This window comes from Plectrocnemia conspersa, unplaced genomic scaffold (assembly GCF_051122295.1).
Source record: "Plectrocnemia conspersa isolate PC_06_02 unplaced genomic scaffold, ASM5112229v1 ptg000010l, whole genome shotgun sequence".
Taxonomy (NCBI): domain Eukaryota; kingdom Metazoa; phylum Arthropoda; class Insecta; order Trichoptera; family Polycentropodidae; genus Plectrocnemia; species Plectrocnemia conspersa.
This window is the reverse complement of record NW_028277174.1, coordinates 5,738,144-5,763,645: the sequence shown is the minus strand read 5'-3', so window position 1 is coordinate 5,763,645 and position 25,502 is coordinate 5,738,144. Positions and strand designations below refer to the sequence as shown.

General features: G+C 28.3%; 1 protein-coding gene across 2 annotated transcripts; it reads left to right on the top strand.

Annotated features, from left to right (window-relative positions):
- Positions 1–1,920: 1,920 nt before the first annotated feature.
- On the top strand, positions 1,921–25,283 carry LOC148230458 (alpha-tocopherol transfer protein-like). 2 transcript variants are annotated; one of them, XM_088195356.1, is made up of 7 exons: positions 1,921–2,379; positions 22,794–22,973; positions 23,674–23,768; positions 23,848–24,001; positions 24,074–24,267; positions 24,337–24,598; positions 24,774–25,283. In XM_088195356.1, exons 1-7 carry the CDS (start codon positions 2,328–2,330, stop codon positions 24,809–24,811), a joined length of 975 nt encoding a protein of 324 aa, XP_088051482.1. In that variant the 5' UTR covers positions 1,921–2,327; the 3' UTR covers positions 24,812–25,283. The 2 variants fall into 2 exon arrangements, with proteins under 2 accessions (XP_088051482.1, XP_088051483.1); XM_088195357.1 differs by lacking the exon at positions 1,921–2,379 and adding an exon at positions 15,039–15,195.
- Positions 25,284–25,502: the final 219 nt, after the last annotated feature.

The following is a 25,502-nucleotide window of genomic DNA, read 5'->3' as shown; positions in this document are numbered from 1 at the left end:
GATCGCTGCATGATTGTGATTGGTTAGCGAGGTTTTCAGTCCTGAATACTTAAGTCTGGACTAGGATGAGGAGAGGATAGTCACAAGCAGTCACTCGCAGACTCCGGCAGACACTCGAAGAGACTAGCAGATTCATCCCACTTGGCAGACTCGCCCCCGCCGATAGATGTGAAGATACGACCTGATACTCCCGAACACGATCGTCACAGCAAGAGGAACTGCGTCCAGACACTCTCGCTGCAGGCATATACAAGATCTCTGAGAATCTTCCACCGACATCATCCCTCCGCCAGCTTCTCCACAACTGCTCGGAGAAAACATTACGCCCATCATAATCTGTCGCAAAATTCTGCGTCTCACTGGCTATGAAGTCCCACCCCTTAGGATTACAAAACCTTAAAGGTCAGAATAAATATCAAATAGGAGCATCAGTCTGAATAGTGAGCACCCAATGAATAACTCTCAATGAATCTGCAACGAATATATTTAATTGTATGTATTCAGAGTGACAAACGAAGCGGGAATAACAACAGAGCGGCGACAGAAAGTACGCTTGGCTTGTTATGTTGAAATTTGACAATTTTGTAAGCCCAACCAAACAAGTTGGCCCTAAGACACATTGATGATCATTAAGCTAATCTTCTGTGAACATAAAACTGACCTTGAAGTTAAAATACAGATCATATAATACAAATACTGGCTATTCTTTACTAATACCTACTTACCAATGAACTGATTTTCGACCATCTGTCAAAATAATTCTTATATTTCTTCTGGCCGCTTATATTCTGACCTTTTAATATAAATTCTGACCCATGTAATATACATTCTGACAACAACTGTATTAAAATTCTGGGCCGAAAAATACGAACAAATATTTTTTAATGTAATCAAAAGTTCTTATAAGGTTTAAGCAATCTAGGTAATATTCTAGCAAACTTGGACGTGTATAAACCCTAAACAAGTTCAGCGGCTAGTTTAAAATAACTTCGCACATAATGACCGATTACTGCGCATATCTAACGGTTTAACCAAGTCAGCATTTCCTCTTTAGAAGTAGCTCGCTTTTAATGTTCTTCTTCCTATATTTTCTACCATTTATATCGCTATCACTATCATTACTGTCTTTTAACAAGAAAAATGCACTTACATGCATCAGTAAATTAAGTGCGATTTCACTTTTGTAACAACGCAATGTTACAACATCCTCATCTCTTCAAGCCGTTTTGTATTTTTGTTACATGAAAAAATAAAAAAACTTGTTTTCACTTTTTGTGTGGTTATTTTGTTTGTTAAAGATTGTTTAATCTGTTTTGGTTTGTTGACATGCAAGTGTTTACTAATACTCATCCCAAAAAAAAACAACTTATTTTAAATTTAAGTTAAGAATTTATTATTAAACACATAATGTCATCATTTTGTAAAACTTACTTTTTTGGTACAATATAACTTATTGATTAAAACCTGATCGAGCAATTAATTTGCAGTAACGCCTTATTAAAATTTTGCTTCAAGGTTGTGCTTATAAAAAAATGTTACGGTGCATTCAAACGTAGCCTAAGTATCATTATATTTGATGCAATGCTGTTTATTTTTATCAATCACTGAATTTGACGCAAAGGTGACCCTGGAATATTCTAAAAGTATAAAACCAACTACATGTATTTTTTTAGTTATTTTTACTCACAGCAAAACCAGCAACTATTAACTTGTATTAAAGGACGAGAATTTTAATGAGTTTGGCATTGAACTTTTTTTTAGATTGAATCGAAAATTTTCACTCAATGTAATGCATGACATGTGTAACCAAGCCATGCGTGGCTAATTTATACGCATTAAATCGTTGATTATTCACATTTTCCATCGGATTCCAGTTCGATTGACCGCCAAAGGTCTTCAGTGTTGATCCAGGCTTGGATCGAACAGGTCATTGTATCTGGATCTTCTCGAAAGGAGGAAAACGAGATATAAACGGAGAACCTTCAAGGTGAAAAACCGCATCTTGGAGGTATTTTATTTTCTTCGCAAGGTGAACTTTTTCGAGGCGTTGAACTCGAGTGATATAAACTGACCTTTAACTAGTGTTTTAATGAGTGCTCAAATGACAATCCACATTTAACACAATAGTTCGTTTCCGTTTTTCGTTGATAACGACGGTTGACTTTCTGGTGTTGTGTTACGTTAGAAGCGCTGTCAGTTTTTTATTGAGGAAAATTATGCGATTTTGTATGTAAAATAACACAAAGGACAATGCACGTATTCGGAGCGTTTCGACCGTATTTATAAATATATTTTATAAAAAACAGTGATTCAGAAAAAAGGAAAATATGACTGCTACTAAGGCAGCAATCAACTATTTGAGTTATGACAAAGGAAATGGTGAGCAATATTTTATTTAATGGTAAAAAAAATTAAAACTGATGTAAAAATACCAAAAAAGTACAATTTACAAAAAGTGATTTGGGTTTGATTTCGTAAAATAATTAATATTAAGGAAAAAAAAACAATGTAATACTATTTGTAGCGTAGATGAGGCTTTTTCTGAAATAATTAATAAAACCACTGACATTGAAATTGAGCTATTGTTTTATCAACATAATTTTGATTATTTTTTATTAATGTAGCTGTCTTCGCTTTGTTAACGTTTTAGTACAAGGGCAAAGCAATTTCCTTTTGATTTTTTTTTTTGTAATTTCTTATAAAATAAAATTTTAATTATTAATTTAAATTTAAATTAAAATCTATTATTAATAAAATTATAAATAATTAAATAAACAATTATTTATAATTAGAAAATATAACGTAAAGAAATAAATCAAAATTTATTTATAAAATATATGGATAGTAAAATAAATATAATTAGGTTAGGACTATAAAGAAAATGAGGAAATTGTAAAATTATCTTTTAAAAAATTTTCCTAAAAACAAACCTTACTTTGTATTTGTATTTTACGTTATTCGTAAGTAAGTATAATAATTTATCTTGGAAAGTCAGTTATAATATTTCTAAATTAAATAGTATGGATAAAGTAGCTAGCAGTTAGTTATTTAAAATTTAATTCTTATTCATACAATACATTTTGCATCATTATTAATATAAATAAAATAGTATTAGGGTCAGAATTAAATACAAATAAATAGTATCGAAAATTAGTTAATAAACACAAATATATATTAAAGTAATTATTATTGGACGATCAGCAAAGATTATCTCAATCATTTTTTACAACTTTGGGTAAATGTGTTTTATAAAATTATCAGATAATATTCAATTTTATGAGTATTCATAAATTTAAATGTTTTATGTATTAGTTATAGTATACTTCCGTAAAACTAAAGATATATCCAGTGGTTATTATTTGATGATAAATTTACTATTTCTTATGCAATTAACGTAATTTTTAGGATCAAAAAATTAATTTATGGTATTAATTATTTTTATTTGTCTTTGAAGATTTGTCGTTAGAATAGAACTATATTTTACAATTGGTCTTTATAATTTGATTTCAATTTGTATTATAATCTGGCTGCAGAGTATAAAGATGGCAAAATCACCGAAAAAAATATGTTGACAAATCTTAAATGGTGTCATATTTCTTAAAACGAAATTCAAAAGACGTTTAGGTCATAAAGAAAACCTTTTGTGTGAAATAAACACGTTTCCAATAGTTATTTTTATTCCTTAATTACCTAAAAGATGACGCAAACCCAACTATAAAAAGAGTAATCCTACGTAAAACCTTGACATTTTTATAATTGTTTTACTACAAAAACATGTGATTTAATTGCAAAAAATATAAGCTATATAATAATCTCCCGGTGCTGTATCACTCAAGTTGATAAACAAAATTTTAGGTTGTATTGATTATTTTTGATCAACAAATAGTACGATTCTATAAAATGTTATTTAAGAATACAAAGAACTGACGTACGAATAAATAGACGATCGCGGAATCTGCTGTAGCTGATTGTGCTCAAGCATTTTCGCGATGCATAAAGCCAGGATCGTTCATTGTCGTCGACTTTGAAGTCGATGATCGGCATTTGTCGGCTGTCCAAGAGAGCAGAGTTGTATGTCTATATGTTAAAGACCGGATTAGCTGACTCTTGAGGTCAGTCGACGGAAAGATTGCTCTCTTATCGACCGACTGATCTTGGTATGGATTCAAAGTCGACTATTCGTACCTCGAGAATTCAAGTAACATTTATAATTTGTATGAGTATTGATGTACGTTAATTCTAAATGTTTATATAATAGACTTTCGTCAATATTATTGCAAAATCTTGTTGGCTCACAAACAGATGTAATTTTATAATATTCTTGTGATTTCTGCCTTTCTGTGAATGAAAAATTTTACATTCAAAATTTTATTGGTAATGTGATTTTCTTTCCTTTTTTGCGTAAGAATAGGTATTTTTATTTATTATTATTTTATATTTCATTTATAGTAAACTATAAAAAAAAACAATGATTTTCATCGTTTTATTTCTCTCATTAATTTTAGTAGTTTTTTGTATTAGTTTGTTTGAAAAAAAATTCTTTAACGTTTTTTATTAATAAATTTAGATAATTGATTTTAAATAATTTTCATATAATATTCGGCTTCTGTGAATTTTTTTTATATCAATTCAGAGGCTCTCAATATTTCTTATAAAATGAATACAAAATATTTTTTGTTATGCTCATTTATATCTTACTCCTTAATTTACTGGTATTAGTTTATATAAAAATCATTAACATTAAATCAAATTAATATGTTTTCATAATGTTTTTTATTTATTATTTTTTCAGTTATGTAAATATATAACTATCTGGGGTACCACAAAACAGTGAAAGACTGATCGCCGTACATGTACGGCGATACCGCTCAAAGGGTCTATATATTTTTTTATTAGTGCTGCTGTTTATAAAATTTTTGCTTCTAATATTTGAAAAAAATATGATTATAATAAGTATGTTTTGTTGAATCATAAATATTTAGTTTTACTGTTATTTTATTTGAATAAAATAACGAACTCAGTTTTGTGGCGTAAAGCGAAATTCTCGAATATTTCCCTCACAAACTACGTAAGAAAATGTGCTTGGAAACTTAACTTTCATAATTTATCGACTTAACGTTGTATTGTGGACAGTGCTATGCGTAATTTTGATTTATGGCAAAGAAACCAGTATTTTAAAGATAATTTAAGGCAAAAATAAAATTGTATGTAGTTTCAAAAATATTTTTTTACCTTTGATCCAATAAGAGTCAAAGCCATGTTGCCCGTAACATTTTTTTTACTTGGTTTAACTCTTGATTAACAGCCAAGTCTCATGGTATATTTCATAGCTCATTATTCCAATACATTTTATTTTGAGGTTCTCAACTTGTTTTATAATATTTTTATTATTTTAATTTAAGCTGCTTTCATGACTACATCAAAGTTATTAAATAAATTTACTGAAGATGATTGGCGAATCATATTTTAACTATTTAAAAGCCGAAGAGAATACTCTATTTTGCTTAGAAAACAATGCGCTTTAGACTAAGACTTATATGCAATTCTTGAGAAATCAAATTGTTTAAAACACAAATTCATATAAGCATATCTTACTTTTTTGTACACTGCAACAATTTATTTTTTAAATATACGGTAACTATAAAATTATTAAATCTTTCTATAATAATATGAATAAGAGCAATGCGTTTTATAAATGACACTTTACCCATATGCTGTTTAATTATATATTATTTATTACAATTGTATGAGTTATCTTTCTTTCTATGAATTTGTACGAATTCATTAAATTAAATTGCTAATATTTTCATAAATGGCTCATTTATGATTTCAAAATATAAGTTGTATTTCATTTTACTATTACAAAAAAAATTGTTCTGGCAAATCTAGGGCCTCCCACATTCATAGTTTCACAACGACCTTGCTGTCGTCGTTTTGTTCGTCTATTATGTAATATCCATATTACGGCGTTTGTTCTTTGTTTGGCTGTAAAGCGTTTATCGGGATCAATCATGTGAAGAGAGTTCATTTTATTTCCAATTGTAAAACAGGCAACAAAAGATTTTTCGCGCTTGAGTATTTTTATTTCGCCCGTTTGATGACACATTTCCCCACAACGACTATATTTTTAAAGCTTGCCAACAATGGTAAATTACAATGTATAATAAGTTTCTCTTTCACGAAACAAAAATCAGGTTCAAATGTCAAAAACTGACCAAGGATACTTAGCGGTTTACGCAATATATGAATTTGACGTACCATGTGATATTTTTCATAGTTCTAAATCAGCATTTAAGATTGTATAACTGTCTTAAATTATATTTAATAAGACATAGGCTTAGCTAAAAAAATATTTCAAAAATATAATGAGTTTATACATAATTAAAAAATATATATAATATATAAAATATATTTTTAGATCAACGTTAAAGACTAGCGAAAAAAAAGAATATGTAATTTTTAATTTGTTGATGATTAACCTTTAACATCAGCGAATATTACTACTCTGTAAATATCAATAATCAAGAAAAAGGAATAAATAAAATTAGAACTTTATTTTCATTCCTTCTGTAGATTAACTGAGCATATTAATAATTGACAAGCCATTTTCCCACTACTGTATTAAATTTTCATTCATAAGAAAAATAACAACAATTTTCTCAATGCATGACCAATTAAATATTAATGTTGTCTTCAATAAATAAAGCTTGTTTTCAAAAAATTCATTAAACCATGTTTTTACTGTTTTGAACTACATTACTTTGAACAACATTTTTAAACTTTAGTATTCGTTTACATATTACAAATTTAGGATTTATGTTCAACTTTTGCTTCAAGTTTTTCTAAGCATACATATTTATATTATATCATTTTTAATTTTTGCATGTTTCTAAATCATCTTAATATATGATTTTCGCATTTTTCTTCCGCTGATTACTATTATTGATCCTGCTGATTATCTTATGTTGAAATCTTAACAATAGTTTATGCATTTTATAAAAAAAGAGTACATAATAATATTCTGCGGGATCCATTAATTCTTTCCGTTTTCTTTAAATAAAACTGAAACTGTTTCAATTCCGAGCACTGCACAACTTCAGCATATTATTTAGGATAGTTTAAATAAAAACAAACTTTCTACATAAGTTTCAGTAAATAACCTATTAACCCAACTGAACCTTGTGTGTTAATGGTTATATTAATATACAATTTCATAACATAATATAAATATAACAACACAGTTTTTTCACTTTTTAAATGTTCTGTTTATTCCATGAATATTTATAATGGACAAAGTTTAACTTTTATTATGCCTAGGTAATTATTGTTAAACACTTGTTATTATTGCAATATTGCACTAGCAAGTGTGATTAAAGTCACTGCTAAATTGCTCGGGTCAGTTTTCACATGGTGCTTGTGTAATATTAATTATGATACCAACTAGATTAGTATATACATAACTATTTAATTGTATATTGGGAATATTTTTTGAAGTGTTTTTAACTGAATTTGATAAAGACACCTAAAGACACGTAGGGTATTATTTTTTTAATTCTGGGAAAATCCAATTTGCTCTCCAGATACAAAATAAAATTGTTTCCTTATTTTTCTTTGATTTACCAGATAAAGGAAAATGATACAAATATTGTATTGAATAGCAAATTTTAAAAGGAAAGCTTATTAAAATATAACTACCGGCTGATGGAAAAATTTACAACTAATATGGGAAAAGTTAACATAAATAGAGAAATCTGGGAAAACCTAATCTGTGATGATTAGTCGAAATTAAATTACATAATAATCACTAACTTCGATCTCACAGATATAACATAATTGATTGATTGAAGAATACACAAAAGTGTGTCGTAAACCGTAAAACGTGGAGTGTTTTTTTTTATATGACATATGTACATTATTTTTTGTTTTGTATATTTGACCAGTACGATATACCAGTGATATCTGTTGGTGACTAATACCAGAAAGACCTGGGTTCTAGTGCCATATACAACCTTGTGTTATTCAATTTTTAACATGCTTAGGAGATCGAAATTAGTGATTAATATCAGGCACGTACGGTGAGATAAGAAGTGGGCGTACGAAAAGCATGCAACGCACGCCCTTATCTCTCACTCGCTGTAGGCATTTAACACGCGAGCGAGCGAAAGGGAATGTATCTCATATTACGCGCCTGATTAATGTATAATTATGATCGATCATTAAAGATGAGGTTTTCCTAAATTATTCTATTCTTACGGATGAACTAAGTGATGAATAATTAAAATAAAATCGAGATACGTCATGCAGAATGACATCTATTGATTGTAATCTTATTGATTTTAAATTTAGTGTGTCCCAACATTTTCTTATTAGTTGTTGATTATGTGAACCACAATGCAACGCCTGTCATGTTGTAACGGAAGATTTACAATTAATAAAACAATATTAAGGACGGAACAGCGTAGTCCGTAACTTCTCAGACTAGTAAATATGAGATTGGGTTCGAGCCACGGCAGTGGCACTCAAATTTTTTTATATAAAAATGCGCTATTATAAAAAAAACCGACGCCAGCTGTAGTGACATCTATTGGTTATTAGTTATATTACACATATTCATTTATTCCCGATTCCCAAACTTTCAATCTGGTGGTTAATACCTACTTGTAGGTATTCATTATATCTGATTGACTTACTCAGTTGGTACAGTTTTACCCCGTTATAACGCATTGGGCTTACGCCTGTCAGGTTACAACGAAATATTAAAAATATTTAATATATTAAACAAAGTACAGTGAGACAGTATCAATATATAAATTTACTTTAAGTGCGTCATTTCTTAAAAAAGTGATTGTTATACGAATTGTAATGACATTTTCAGGCATAAAACTCATATATATCTGTGTCAATGCGCTTCAATCGCTTTATTACATTTTTATTTATTTATGCAATCAACTGGGTGTAGTAAAACTGTTTTTATGTATAATACATATTTTACAGAATTTATAATTGGATGCTGAGACGATGGAAGAATAAGGCAGGATGATTTTGTTATTCTGTTATTAAGTGTTTGGCTTTTGACATTCAATAGAGTTCAATCATTAATTCAGTAAAGTTTGCCCTGATAGAGTCCAGCTATCAATACAGGCAGCATAGTTATGACTACAAAATTCAGATCTTTCCATTTTGAACCTCGATTCTCATCATAACTTCAATCATTCGGTTTAGTCTAAACCCAGTAGTCCCCTAAGAGCAATCTTGAGACGAACTATAGCACAAACATTCCAGTTCTTAATAAATTACCTATATTCATATTAATTAAATAGTGCACAATCAGTCAATATTGCCCCCAGCCCTGAGCCCTCACAAGTTTGGCCATCCCTGATTTATACTGTACAAATATGACGTATACATTTATGACGTGCAATTGACACATAGAGACGTATTATATGGAATTTACGATCAGAAAACATTAATTTCTTAATGCAATTGCATTCATGATGTTCTTTTATCAATTTATTTATTTTTTCCTATCTTTTATAGTAATTTATTAGGCTTTGAGATGTTGACTTATATCTACGTATATCATCTTTAAACATATGATTACAGTGAGATTATACTATTTTTTATAGGAAACCTAACAATGCAACTGTGATCAATAAATTTTGTTAATGTTTGTGTTGTATACGACTATCGAGAATTCATGAGATAAGATATATTATACATAGAAAAAAACTCTTTCGTTCACCGTTGTAAATATATATATAATATATGTATGAGTAAAGGAAAAAAGTGTGGCCTTCAACTACTGGGTTTTCCAAGATCTAAAATTGCGCATTTTCATGTTGTCAATCTTGACTTTTTATTAGGAGTTTTTCACTTTTAAAATATGTTTTAAGTTTATTATTTTCACTGATTTACACTAGTCAGGTTTAACACTTTAATATAGCTATATAGCTAAAAATATACAGAAATTTTAAATGTAGTCATGAATATTTTTAATATTGTTTAATATATACTTTTTAAGCTTTACTAGCATAAGAATATGCTATGTTTATAGTATATTAGTTTATGTTAAAACCGCTGATGGTTTATGTCTAATGCTCTTTCGCGTTATATTAGACTTATAATTTATATTGACCGAAATTTCCATTAGACGTTTCCAGATTAATCGGTGTTTTTTGATAGGAGTGAGAGAACCTGTTAGTAATCCATTTTTTATTAAACGTATGAACAGTTTACACACAAAAACGCCCTTCTTAATATTTAACATGTGCTTTTGAATAAGCAATATTAATTCCAATAAAAAAATACAATTGTTTCTATCACATATTATATTTTCGGTAAAACTGACTAAATCTGTGAATTTAAACATAACTACAGTAATAAAAAAAATATTTTAGATACAGCAAAAAAATAATTTCGATTTTTATTTTAAAATATGATTATGATATAGTATTGAATTTATCATGTACTATGTAAAGTCTATATTTTTTTAGTTTTACGGCCGACTGATGTATGGTTTGAGTAGGATTTGCTTCCATTTCTGCAACCTGGACATCATCGCTTGGATTTTTTTAAACCATCTTCTAATAAATGAATTTTTAAATGCCGAATTTTTTAAGAAATTCATATAATATGCAATTTTATATAGATTGTTCATTTAGTAGAATTTCTGCCATCGTACATTTTATGGCCCAGTTTTATTTTAAAATATCAGATATAACAAAAAACGTTCTCAAGTATCAACCGTAATAGCAAGACTGATTGTTAAAACTTAAATTAAAAAAAAATCAGCATTAATTTCGAGATCACCTAAAATAAATTATTGTAAGAATAGTTGTACAGTATAAAACAAATTATTTCTTTACTAAAAATTAACATAATGATATCAGCGAATCTTAAATTTTATTTTAGAAAGACATTAATTCAGAATGTCTACATTAATAATATGCGTCTTAAAACTAATGTATATTTATTAAAATAAAATAAATTGAAAGAAACCGAACACATATTTTTTTGTGAATTAAAAATTTCAAGGCAAGAACAAATTAATTTACATAATAGTAGGCATTTGTAAATTAGCTGATATTTTCATAATTTATAACAAATAATATAAAAAGTTTTATAATGGTTTTTATCGATTTTTGACAATAAAATTGTAATTTACTCAAAAATAATAATAGTCTGTTCAAAGGTAGATAAAAGTGTTTCAAGAATTTAGTTTTAAATAGTTAATTATATTTTACGAAGGGCGTGACATTATTTTAAATAGTACTATCATATTTTTTTGGTTAAATAAGATTTAATCTAAATGAAAGCATATCTTATCTAATTATTTCACTTTTATATAAAACAAAACGACATGTTTTACTTCTTGATACAATTTTTAATAGTAAAAACCTAATATAAAAACATATATAGTAGAAATACATGTTAATTATGTAGCTTAACACATTTTTACAGTAAATTATTTAGTTAGCAGTTTAATCTGATTCTACATATTCAGCAGTTTTTATTTGAAAGAAAACATGAAACTTTTATTCTTTGGGTCTTTGATGTATGCAGTTACTATAAAGTCTTTTGTATATTCTTATATAAAGTTGTTCTCACCGCAACAGTATTGTAAATATCATTACATCTCAAGATAAACCTTTTATTTAATTCGATATATTACCATTGACGTTTTGGCCCGCACAAAAAATACTATATATATAGTTTCTTTTACGTATTTTTTTGCTAATAAGTAATAGCTGTAGTCGTGTCAAAGATGTTACAGCTTCGATTATAGTCGCACTAATCTCGCTGTAATTTTCTAGCTAACCTTCCGAGGAGCTGAAATCGTTAACAATGCTATGGTGATCTCCATTAATTACTCTTAACTCGGCCGTGATCTTGCCATATAGCAATCGCAAATGAGTTGCTCAGTATTTTTTAATATCAATCGGTCTTGACTCGCATGAACCCTTTCTACATAATGTACTAAATATTAACGTCATATGTGCGCAACACATACTGGTGATTAATTGAAGGTCTTCGATAAATGCAACTCCCTTTTGCAACTTTTTGGAAATCGAATTGCCTATTCGAAGCAAATTTTCGCAACAATTAAAAGTGGTTTCCATTGAGATTTGTGTAATAATATTTAGTACTTTCCAGCGATTTTGGTAATTGTTAAATAAAGAATGAGAATTATCGAGGATGTGGTTTAGCTGACTTGACCTTTGCTTGGAGCAAATGGAAGATCAAATATAAGAAGAGCATCATCGGACAAGGTCCGTCTCCAAGTAGCAACTTGCAATTTGGCTGGGAAGTTTATGGTAATATTCTAAAATTGAATCAATAAATAACGGATTACCGACAATTAAGTAAATAATTATATTTGCGTGGCGCAATAGTAACGCCTTCTCGCGTTAACGATTCACTCAATTTGTGTATAACCTTACATAAAAATCCAAGAACACTTTATCTTTCCATCTGTATACTTTATAATGCTAATTAAATACGTTTCCACCGTCATGTCCAGGTGGCTATTGTACTGCAAATAAAATGAGCAAATCTATGACTTTTCCATAAAAACACTCAATATAAAATTTCGCAGTTTCATGTTTATTATGATATTGCATACTTTCTAGTACACGTAAAATTTAAGAGAAATCAAAGAATGTATTAAAATATGTATGTTGACAAAAAAAATGGTAACAAGATAATTTGTAAATTACTATAATTTTTGTTTCCTAAATTTTCGTAAGCAATAAATTACATACGATTTTTAATGTAATGGTTAAAACTTAATTCGACTTCTACATTTAAATGACACACGTCCATTTGAAGGTAATACAGATTTAATCACTTTGTTGTTTTCTTAAAAGTTTAACTCGAGTTTTCAAACATTGAACCCAAATATTAATAAAAATCACTCTATGTGAGTGTTCTAAAACTACTTTAATTTTTTAGCACACTTCAATATTTTACCATAGACGAAATTTAATGTATGACGTATAACATTTATATTGTTTACAGATATACATATGTTTGTGTTAGGGACTTTTAAATAGGTTTGACTTATATATATATACTTATTAATAATGAAACATAATATTTACTTGTCATACTTATTAGTACCTAATAAAACTTATGAGGAAAAAAAATATTAAAAGGCGTAAAAAATACTTTTACATCAGTTATAATAATTTGATAAATAATCCTAAACTACTGATTAAATGCATTTATCTTTCCGTTTTCTTCTGATTATATATCAATTGGTTTTTCATATATGCATAATATATTAATAATAGTATTTAGTGAATTAGATGCATTTTATTCCAATTAAAGAATCGTAAGAAATATTTTAAAACATAAATTGACTTCAATGTATGAATTACATATATACATATATTAATTTGTATAGATACAACTATGCAGACCGCATATCGTCGTCGTCACCGCTTAAGAAATACTATTAAAATTATCTCCATATTAGCGGAAATAAAAATTTTTTAATTTTTTTTTTTAAATTTACTTTTATCTAAATTAAAAGATAAAACCTTATTTCTGATATATACTTGTGAATATGCTGGCCTAACCAAAAATTAACTCATTCATCTGTCCTGGCAAAGGTCATGAAAGATGAATGTGTTGATTTTAATAAAAGGCAAAACTATTATTATTGATAATTATAATAGTGCAACAATTTGAATAACGTTCACGTACAGTGTATATATTTATTTTATGATATACGTGAAGTAGTCTATCCAAATCTGCGTCCCAAAGATCCAGTGGTTTCCAAAGCGGGATGAACTCTGCATTCCTGACGTCGAGGTAGACCAGGGTTTGGCGTGAAGAGGGAAGTGGTTGCTTCTTCGCTTTCGAGAGCTCTTATTTAAGCCTTGAGCATAGGATATCCTTTGGGCCCTGTATATCAGCATTTATACAATATTTTCTTCTCGTTTATTTTTTATTGGAACGCAATATATATGTATATATTAGTGGTCCATACATGCGGTAGATGCGACGCATGCCTTGGGATTGTAATACGATTCTAAAACTTATTTTTTTTATTTATTCACATTTTTAATTTACGTAATTATGAAACGTAATCGCTCAGAAAATCGGCTATACAATCACACCGAGGGAGCGGCAAAAGCCGACTGCAGCGCGGGTGGACTGGCTGGCCAGTTGTCTCAGTTATGACGTCCAATTGTCACCGCTTGGTGACAATTGGATTTAAACAACAATAACATTATCAGGATGTTTAAAATAAGTTTCAAATTTGTCCAGATATTCCGTTTCATTGAGGTCCGTTATATCGAGGCTTTACTGTACTCATAAATATCGTTTCTTTAGTGCTTAATTTTAGACGATATTTTCTACATTATCATTTTACATTACACATTGTGGTAATTTATGTGGTGTATTCTGCCATAAATTATATTGTGCTTAAAAATATCTTCGCCACAAAATTCATATAACTTATCATTTGGCGTTAATTACAATCTGTTGTATTTGATCATTTTTGTATTGCAATTTTAACCAATTGGGCAATAAATTAATTTTGCATTGATACATGTAGCTTTTTTATATATAGCTTTTGTAAATACTCGTTCAACTTCTATCCTCATAATTTATTGACTCGTAGAAGCAATATTTCCACTCCATAAACTTGGGGTCGATTGTCGTTTAAGAGCTAACCAACATAATCGTCATCTATTAAGTTATCTTCTTAATAATTTAATCCAGAGTCTTTGTTTTCAGATACCTGGTATTTCTTCATTTTTTTCTTTAGATTAAATAAATATTTTTTGTATTAAAATGGCAAAGATAACTTTTTATGCGCTAACTCTTCGTTGTGTACTAACTACTAAACAGTAAATTATTGGACTTTAGTACTCCAGCTTCATATTCATTGAAGTTCAGGAACTTTGGATATTGGACAACAACCAGCTATAAACTTGATTTACAAATATTATTTCATAGAAATGAAGAGCTTTTGTTGTGTCTCGGGTTAAACCACTTGCCGTAGGTTGCACTCGGTCACCCGCTGGCATGTCACGTTCCTCTCACATAAAACCAGAGACACGTCTTGAAACTCGTCAGTTCTCGATCGGCTGTCGAGCCGGTGGAGCTGTGTCGGTACCGGTTTTTCCCACACAAACACACGAGACCACGTCATTCCACACAAGCCATTCAACATGCACGACCGTGAGTGAAAGAACAAAATAACACAAAAACAGTGATATATTAATTACAAACATATTAGAGTGGTAGTAAAGGGGAGATGCTGCGTTGCGCCACGGTTGGCAGCATTGGGACGTTCCTTTGTACGGAACAAATTTAAAATTACAAGTGACGTAACGCAGCATTTACGATTGCATCCTAAACTATTTTTATTGCATCTTTATCTCTGAAAGCATTATAAAATATCATATTTTATAATAGTAAAACATTTCAATTTATGTAAGCAACTATTTTAATCTCTCGCGAGTCAATCGTAAAAAGTAATTATTAATTAACAACACGCGATATGCTATGCGTAAGTCTTTTATTGTTTGAAGCATTTAAATTTTACCTCAACTGAAGGATTTCATAGAAAAATTGTGTCACTTTGAAGATGAGGTTTTCCCCTTTGTACTCATCGTCTGTGTACTCTTATAATTGACCTTTAGTGATCGTCTGTGTTTTCCCAGTTATTCGAAAAGTTCACCTGTTTTAAAAGTGACCTCGTTTCGAGTACACTCAATATGCAATGGATCGATTTCGATAATGGAAAAACGTCATAGCGTGCTATTTTCGTATTGTGAAGAATAATTTATTAAAGAAGTTAAATATAAATTTATAGATAAAACTTTGAATGTCTGAGTAACTTGTTTACAAATGAGTTTAGCCATTATATCCATTTACTTATTCTGACCTCTTTAGAAAAAATACTATTAATCAATAGCTCAGTACATAAAATAATAATATATTTTTAAAGAACACGTTATTTTTTTCTTTTAGATATTCTGGCTCAGAACTGAGCATAGCAAACCGAAACGCAATCCTCTTTGAGAAATTCATGAAAATACAAGTTAGTGATTAATACCTGAAAGATCTGGGTTTAAATCTGATGTTTTTAAAAAATATTTTAACCGTGTTATAAGATCAGAATTAAAGAGTTTCGGATCGATCATCATAGATAAGGTTTTCCTAGATTTTTCTATTCTCACAAATATTATACATTAAAATAAAGTGAGATTATAAAATAATAATCTGTATTTAAAATTACATATGTCACTGATTTACAAACTATGGACGTAATATCATAGTCCGTAACGTTTCAGACTAGTAATTCTGAGGTTGCGGGTTCGAGGCCCGGCAGCGGCACTCAATTTTTTATTTATAAAAAATGCGCTATTATTAATCCAAAAAACGGCCCCAGCTGCAGTGACATCTATTGATTATAAATTGTATAGCACATAATAATTTATAATTAATAATTATAGATGTCACCGATTCACTCTTTCAATCTGGTGGTTCATACTTACTTGTGGGTATTGATTATGTCTGATTGACCTACTCAGTTGGTACCGTTGTAACGCATTGGGCTTACGCCTGTCAGGTTATAACGGAAAATTTATTTAAAATAAAAATAATATTAAATTTTCTATCTCCATTGTAACACATATTATAAGTACGTTAATTCTACTAATAATCTACAGATATAAATCAGGTTTTAATGACATCGGAAAATCCCTCTTCTAAATTGTTTTCCAAGAACATTCATATGCATAAGCATTATTTAATGATAATATACCAAACTAAGCATATAAATCTTACAATATTACAATATTAATACTTATTTGTCAAAAAAATACGATAATGCTGATATTAAATTTTTAAATATGGTTTAAATCTAAATCATTTTAACTACATATAATTTTGGAGGTAAGCTTTAGAGTATATTTTTTAAACATATTATATCGTTTTTTCATGTAGTGATTGATACAAATAGTATAATATAGTTCTTTGTTACAGTAAAAAAATATAACTTATTTCTTAACTTGTAAATCGAGATACTTTCTCTGTGTGTTTAAAAAATACAATATTTTTGTACTGTGAAACAATCAAAGATACATAGTGTTCATATACATACATATATAAAATATGTTTTTTTCCCATTAATTTAGGTTGTATTTTTTTTTGTGTAATAAGAAGGTTTGTTCGTCATATTTCATAATTTATTTTATAGGAGCCTCATAATATTTTATTGTTTGATATTTAACTGCCGGTCATTATAGTTTTATTACTCACACTATTTCTCATTGATTTGTTACAGATGTGTATTGAATTTATTTCCTGTTAATAAAAAGGTTATTATTTTTATATATATATGTATGTACATAAATTAAAAATAACATGACTATTTTTTAATAAAATTTAACTCACTCAGTTAATACATATATAATTTATTAAAAAAATATAAGTTATTAATAGGATTATAAAAAATCGATAATCTCTTGTTCGTGACTATCTGTAAATCATTTATTCTGATTGATAACGACAAAAACTACGTGATAGTAAAAAATGGAATTTTATTACACTTATTAGAGAATAAAACTTAGTGGCTTCGTTCGCAGTTAGAAAATTCGTGTCAAAAACACTACACGCTGAGCACGTTTCGTGAAAATCATTTTTTCACTATCATCACACACTTGACATTATCTGAAGTTTGTTTTATATATATATATATATCGTCATAGGCATATCGGATTTTCTCACATCATTAAATATCGTTTGATATGACAGTAATTAATTTTCAATCAATATTCTTTTCTAATATAAAAATATAGATATACATTATATTGCCGTTAACATATAACTTTAAAAAAGGTGTGAAGCACATTTAACCTTGATACCACTTTATTGTCAAAAAATAGATTTATGAATCATGTATTTGATATGATGTGTTAATTTTATATCCACATATTGTCCGTTAAATAGCGAATCAAATTTATATTTAACGCTTTCTAATACTTCACCTTGATTTGTGTTGGATTTTTAATTACAGAATGCCTTCATATTATTTTGCAAATTATGGCAAAATGAGCTTTCTTTTTTTTTGTAAATATTGCCATAACCATATTTATTTTGACACAATGGATATATAAACATCCAGACGCCCTTGAAAGAGCGAGAGGGACTTAAGCGAATATTTGCAAATATCTCTTAAAAATATTTGCGGCTAACAATAATTACTTATGTCTTTCAAAATAAATTGCTATAATTTGTATATTTCATAGTGCAGTTATTTAAGCATTTTAATATTATATAATACAACACAACAAACAGACAGAATTAAACTATTATATACATACATTTACGTAGTTTGAAAATCATAGTAATTGATTTTTTTATGGTGCAAAGAGCAATTTCAATATTGTAAGTATAAACATGGATCCCAAATGCCTAATTAAAATATGTGTTTTTTAATAAATACAAGAAAAGTTTTTAATATTTGCAGTGGCTTCTCGCAAAAAAAATATTTTTATTATATTAAATAATATTATTAAAAAATAATTTATTATAAGTTTTTATTCAAGAAAGAACAAAGTCAAAGAAATTTTTGGGGTATTTTTCTTATGAACGTTAATTAATGTAAAATGCTGATTTATTAAAATACACAATAAGCTGCGCAGCGTATTTTTTCTTTGATATCTATAGGATTTAAGTGGTGATAATATGTTTGTTAAACCATTATTATGCTCAATGTTGACCAATTACTAGCTGGTTACTCAAATTTACACTAGAAGTCCTAATTTATGTTAAACTGCTAATATATGCATTGAACAGAATACAAGAAGCTATTAAATGATGCAATCATAGCTACAATAAATTTAGACATTTGCAAATTGTCCTTTATTTAACAGTGTTGTAGTTGTGGTTAAGTTTTAAATGTTAAAACAACATATGAAAATGTTATTTTATGTATTTTCATATTATAATATAAGTACTCTTTCTGAATTTTTAACTGTAGTTAATTGTTAAACTACATTTTAATCATTCTTTAATGATTTATATTAAATGGTAGATTTGGTTAGTGGAGTTATTTAAATTAAAAATATAATATTTCATTAGATAAGTTTACAATATTTATATGCAAAGCATTCAAGATAACCATAAAATATTATAATCATATGTCAGTTGCATAAGATTAAATGTAAATGAATTTATGTCTTACTTAGATAATGCAGATTTTTTTCCCTAGATTTAAAAAAAACGTCTGAACCGTAATTCTTACCGTAAATCTCTTTTGTAATTAAATGATTATAAGCAATGCAAGAGTGTTTTTTTTTTATTAAAGAGTATATAAAACTCAATCTAGTGGTATTTTGATATAACTAAATTTTGACAAAAAAATCAGTCAACATATTATTACATTTTTTTATTAATAAATTTAAATTAATATATATTTTCATGTTCCCCCCCCCCTTAACCCCCTTTTATAAAAACATTCCGCTACTGAATATGTACACCAGATAATATGCTATACTTTAAATACTGGTAATAAATGCAAAAAACAAACTTGATAGTGTCGGTATTATATCATAGTAAATTTCTGTCGTCGCCCCATTTTAAATAATTAACTCTCAGCGTACGCAAAAATATCGCTTAAAACACATATACCAGTTTTTTGCACGTTATCGCGGAAAAGTGAAAGTTTTAACCAGCGAACGGAACCAGCACACGTTTCGATCTAAAGATCTTTTACGTGTGAATAACAAAAAAACTCATTATAAAAACAAACAAAATGAGTTAAATTATTTATGTAACAGTGTCTAAACCATAACGTTAAAATAAATCCATGCAATCTTCGCGTGTCGCCTCTGATCAGGGTCATTATTCGTTGAACCGGACGTGGGATTGCAAAATTATTCTTTGTGTGTTCAACCTCAATATTGAAATTCGTTTTATGTGACATTGTCTGCTGTAAAGTGCAAAATTTACAGCAAATGTCCATTAATATCGAACCAATTGAATTTAACGGACGTTCAACTCTCAATATGTATCAGCATATTTGATAAATTATATTTTTCAATGTCATATCATCCATAATCATAGCATGTGTGTGTGTGATCGTTGGCTCCATTGCAATACATTGTTTGTTTACATCTAGTTTTTTTGAATCGACCGCAAAATGATAAACGTCAAACTCAATTACGCGTCGAGTGTTGCCATGGTGCAAAAAACGGACGATATGCAAATTATACTCCAGGTTCTGATATTTTTATCCAAATATTTTTTGCCAATCGACGCATCTTGTAGATGACATTGATTGTCAGTTATAATGAAAAAAGACATCCGCGTTCATTCTCTCGAGTGTTGTACAATTCAAATTTATAAAATGGCGTTGAATTCTCTCAAGTTTTTTTCTTTTTGTAATATGCCAATTATTTATGTATGATACATAGATGCTATTTTTTATTTGCCACATTCAAATTGCTATTGACGCACTGAGATTCAATTTTGTTCAATTACACAAGATTTAAATCATTGACCTTATTCATACATAAAAACTTGCTATTGGATGACTTTTATATATTTTAACGTTTTAATAATTGCTGACTTAAAAATAAATATAACCTCAACACAAGTGCTTATTTAAGTTGTATAAACTTCCTTGAATTTAATAAGTATTTTGCATTTCAAATGAAATGCAATTGTCTTAAAATGGCCATGATCATTCAAATTATGTTTTGTCTTAACATACTTTATAATATATATGTGTATATATAAAAGACAGCGTATTTATAATATACACTGTAGATATCAGCGTATATATAATATATACTTGACAATTTTAATAAGAACAAAAAACTAAAACAATAATGAGTATAATAATTAGGTTCGGAATCTCTTTTGAAAATCAGTTTTTATCTGGTTCCGAAAAGCTGTGTTATCTCATTTAAAGTGGCAAACGGTCGCCACACACTCTCTTACCAGTGAATTTAATCACGAAACTTATGTAGGTAGTAATATTGTTTTTTATTGACTTCTTGTAATTGTTGTTTTTAGGATCTTATAAATAGCGTATGTTATTCCATTATCTGACCCCATGATTGTCATGCTTTGATCACGTCGAACTATCACCATTCTTGGGATAATTATAGTAAAGCAATTTAAATCTGTTTCAAAAATCGGTGTTATATCATTAGACTTAGCAAATAGTTGGCGCAGTAATAAAAACATTAGTGGTAGTATAAGTTCAGAAATCAAGCATCGAATGGAAATTCGAATGGAATTGTTGAAGGATGGCAGCGTTCTGCCATCCTTCGACAATTCTACACAATCGAGAAAAAAAAGAAGTCCAGCTTATCTTATAGACCTCGATCCTTTTACCAATCCAAATGATTTTGTGTGAAACTAGAACCTCTATTTTTGTGTTATACATATTTAATTATACTTTGTCGTTATTGTTATAAATATGTAATACATATTTAATTATACTTTGTCTTTGTTGTTATAAATTTAAAGCAGTTCGTTATGTTGAAAAAATAAGTACAAAGCTATCAGTTGTCACTGATGAATTCATTACAAATATGTAGGAAACATTGTTTTAATCGGCGTTTACCGATCCATAATCTTTAATAACGTCATAGCATATAATATTTGAATAAATGTGAGAACATGCAATATAATATTATAATAAAATATTAGACTATCAAAAACTCTGCGCGTGTTGGGTGCTGAGGAAAGAAGCACGCGTGAGACTTCTATAAGGTATTAAAAAAATCATTGACTAGTGCGCTTAGGTTCGTGGTGACTAGAAAATCTGATACTCATGGAAATCGTGACTAAAATAAAGCCAACATAGTTTATATGAAAAGTGTGTATAGTAATAGGATTCTTAAATATATTTGCTCTCTGCTGTTATTTTATTTAAATGCCATATTCCGCAAAAAGAGCATTCAGGTAAACAACATTTGTTGTTGCTATGCTATGCTTCAAGCACTTAATTATTTTTTATATGAATCTGCAGATCAATTATTATTGATTCGTTGTTGATTTTAGTAGTATTTGACTTCTCACATAATAATACTTTAAAATTTTACGGTAGTTTTTTTATAACGTTAAACATATGATTCTTTATCTTAAATGAACCTGATCAAACTACTTGACAGAATTGAGCAAATGTATGTATCATATATTACTGTACTGTAGTTAACATGTCCTAAAATCTTCACTGTAAAATGCCTGACTAAAAATTGTACGTGTGACTTGATTAGAGATTCCAAACGATATAATCAAATGTCTAACTTTACACAACACAATGTTTTATTACCCGTGTAATAAATATGTATTTCTTAAATTGAATTAAGTCTATCTATGTCCTACAAATTATATATTAATATATGTATTTACATATCCTGTTGACGACAGATTTTTCATCTTTTTTTGTATTTTAACCTCATTTTGTTTTTGCCATAGTATTTATATCATAAATCGAGCGTTTCCCTTTAAGTAGTCCCTTTTATGCCAGATTTTTCAGTCTACTTTTTATTATATATTGTGAATTTACAGTGTTTAATTATTAATAATCCCAGCCATTCAATTGTGTGCGAAATCCTAAATAACCTATTGGTTAAACTATACATTTAGATTGAACTATAAATTTAGGTATTATAAGTCGTTCCCATGTTTACATTCCAGATACTTCTTAAATATCAAAGAAATTTTATTGAAACATATGATAACTAGAGCATTATATTATCATGAACTTATATTTTATATATATTTTATTTGTATCTTCTTTTTAATTTCAGGTGGAAACATCATGTTGTCTAACTTGGAAAAACTGCCTTCAATCCAATTGGGTGATTTTGTGCTCCAGTTTGAATTAGGAGAGTTGCCAGAAAAGGCGCGAGAAGTGGCTCGTAAAGAACTCAGAGAAACCCCTGATATTCAAAGAGACGCAGTGATTGCACTTAAGGATCTTCTCAGAGGTAAGATGTTATGGTAATGAGTATGAAAATATATTTAAATTTATAAGATCAAGAAACTGGCTTTTATTTTTTTAATAAAAACATAGTTTAATGGGATAACCTGTTCAATTATTATCGTTGTATGAACATTTATATAAACCGGTTAGAATCTAATGAAAATTATATATGTATCATACGAAATTAGTTACAAGTGGAATAATAAATAGGTTATTAATAGTTTTGAACTTGGCTTACTTTTTTTACCTGTTATTTAATTATTTATTTATATTTATAATAACTGTATTTTATAAAATACAACAATGTATTCGAATAGTTTAATTAAATTATGTATTATGTATGAATAATGTACAGTAAATATAGAAAACTTTCGGTTAACTTATTTCAGTACTTTTTGTTGATTTTTCAACACATATGTAAATGTATTGCTAAAATAAAATATTGTATTTTAGATAATTATTTGTAATAATCGTTTGGCACATTACAGAAATATATTTGTGCATTACTCTTATTTTATTAAATAATTTAATACCACTATAACATATGATATTAATTTATTACCATATAAAAATTATTTTCATTTACAATGAAACAATTATTGTATTCATGTATGACTTTTTTATATACTACCATCATAAATCAATACTCATCAGAGTATATATATAAATTATTTTTGTCTCAAATATTGTATTTTTTATTTCAGAGGACAAAGATCTTCATGTGCCGTTCGACAACGAACCATGGCTCATCAGATTTCTCAGACCTTGCAAATATTATCCAGAGAGCTCATACCAATTGGTTAGATATTTTCCTCATACTTGTGCATAACATCTGTGTAAATAATAAAATGCTAAATGTTCCATTTATTAATTTACAGATCAAACGATATTATTCGTTCAAAGTGAAGCACAGCGACATGTACAAAAATCTTCTGCCGAGCAGAGAACAAAACATTTTCAATCACAACATTCTCACTGTTATGCCAAACAGAGATCAATGTGGCAGAAGAATGTTATTAATTGAACTTGGAAGTATGTTTATCATATTTAAATTAAATTAGATTAGACATATTACTATGATATTCATCAAATATATTATTACAGAGAAATGGAAGCACAATAAATGCTCATTAGATGAAGTTTTCAAAGGCTGTGTGTTATTCTTGGAGGCTGCAATGTTAGAACCGGAAAGTCAAGTAGCCGGAGTCGTTGTAATATTCGACATGGACGGTTTATCTCTCCAGCAAGTTTGGCAATTCACACCACCGTTTGCGAAGAGAATCGTCGATTGGTTACAAGTACATATTGTTAAATGATACTGTGCATCATTAAAGTTATAGTACTTAACACCTTATTAAAATTTATAGGATAGCGTACCACTCAGGTTAAAAGCAATTCACATTGTAAATCAACCATACATATTCAACATGGTGTTCCAATTGTTCAAACCTTTCCTGCGTGAGAAGTTAAAGAATAGAATCATATTCCATGGATCTGACAGAAATTCGTTGCATCAGTACGTGAGCCCTAAATGTTTGCCAAACAAATATGGTGGAACTTTAGAAATGCCACAAATCACCGGCCAACAATGGTACGAACTGTTGATAATGTGCGACTCGGAGTTTGCTGGTAATTATATACTAATATATATATAAAAATGGGTTGTAGTCTCTTGATTTTCATGTTTCATAAAATTACTGTTGTCTATGATTTGACTTGAATATAGACTAAAACTCATTTGTAAACCTATTTAATAAATATTGTACAATATTCAGATAACTAAATCATATTTATATATTTTCAGCTATTAATTCTTATGGCATCAAAAAGATGTTGAAGTAAAACGTGCCAACAATTAAACTAGTACATTTTTTTCCTACGTCGTGTGATTAAGATTATGGTTTGGATAGTATAATATATATGGTGACCTAATTTTAATGAACGATAGTAGATATGAATTATTTTTAAATGTATTTCGAATGTCACAAAGCGTTATGTGATTTTTATACAATATCACTTTATTATTAATGCTGATATTGACGTATCATATAATAAAACTAAAGTAAAATTAGTAAATTAAATATAATGTTTACTTATGTAAAACGACTGTGAATAAATAACATATAATCTACTTTTATATCAAACTAAAACGTTGCATTTATGAAACGTTGTGAATAAATAAATGAAGAATGTTATGTGATTTAGGTACAGATTGGTAAAAATCTGTAGAGAATGAATTATATGGCCATTTGAACATTTACATAAATAATGGGCTTTATGCCTATATTTGTAAATTAATATATATATATATATATATATATATATATATATATATATATATATATATATATATATATATATATATATATATATATATATATATATATAAAAAGTGTATATTATATACATTTTTATAATAACAATACATAATAAACATTGATAGGAATACATAATCTTAATTATATGTATGTAATAATCATGTAATTCCTTTTTTACTAAGGAATTATACATTTATGAAGAAATATTGTGTATC

Bases quoted from the DNA above. Each gene is read 5' to 3' on its own strand.
- LOC148230458 (XM_088195356.1), top strand. From the start codon at position 2,328: ATGACTGCTACTAAGGCAGCAATCAACTATTTGAGTTATGACAAAGGA. The intron at 2,380-22,793 runs GTGAGCAATATT...TTTTAATTTCAG, and splicing joins GAGTTATGACAAAGGAAATG to GTGGAAACATCATGTTGTCT. The intron at 24,002-24,073 runs GTATGTTTATCA...ATATTATTACAG, and splicing joins GTTATTAATTGAACTTGGAA to AGAAATGGAAGCACAATAAA.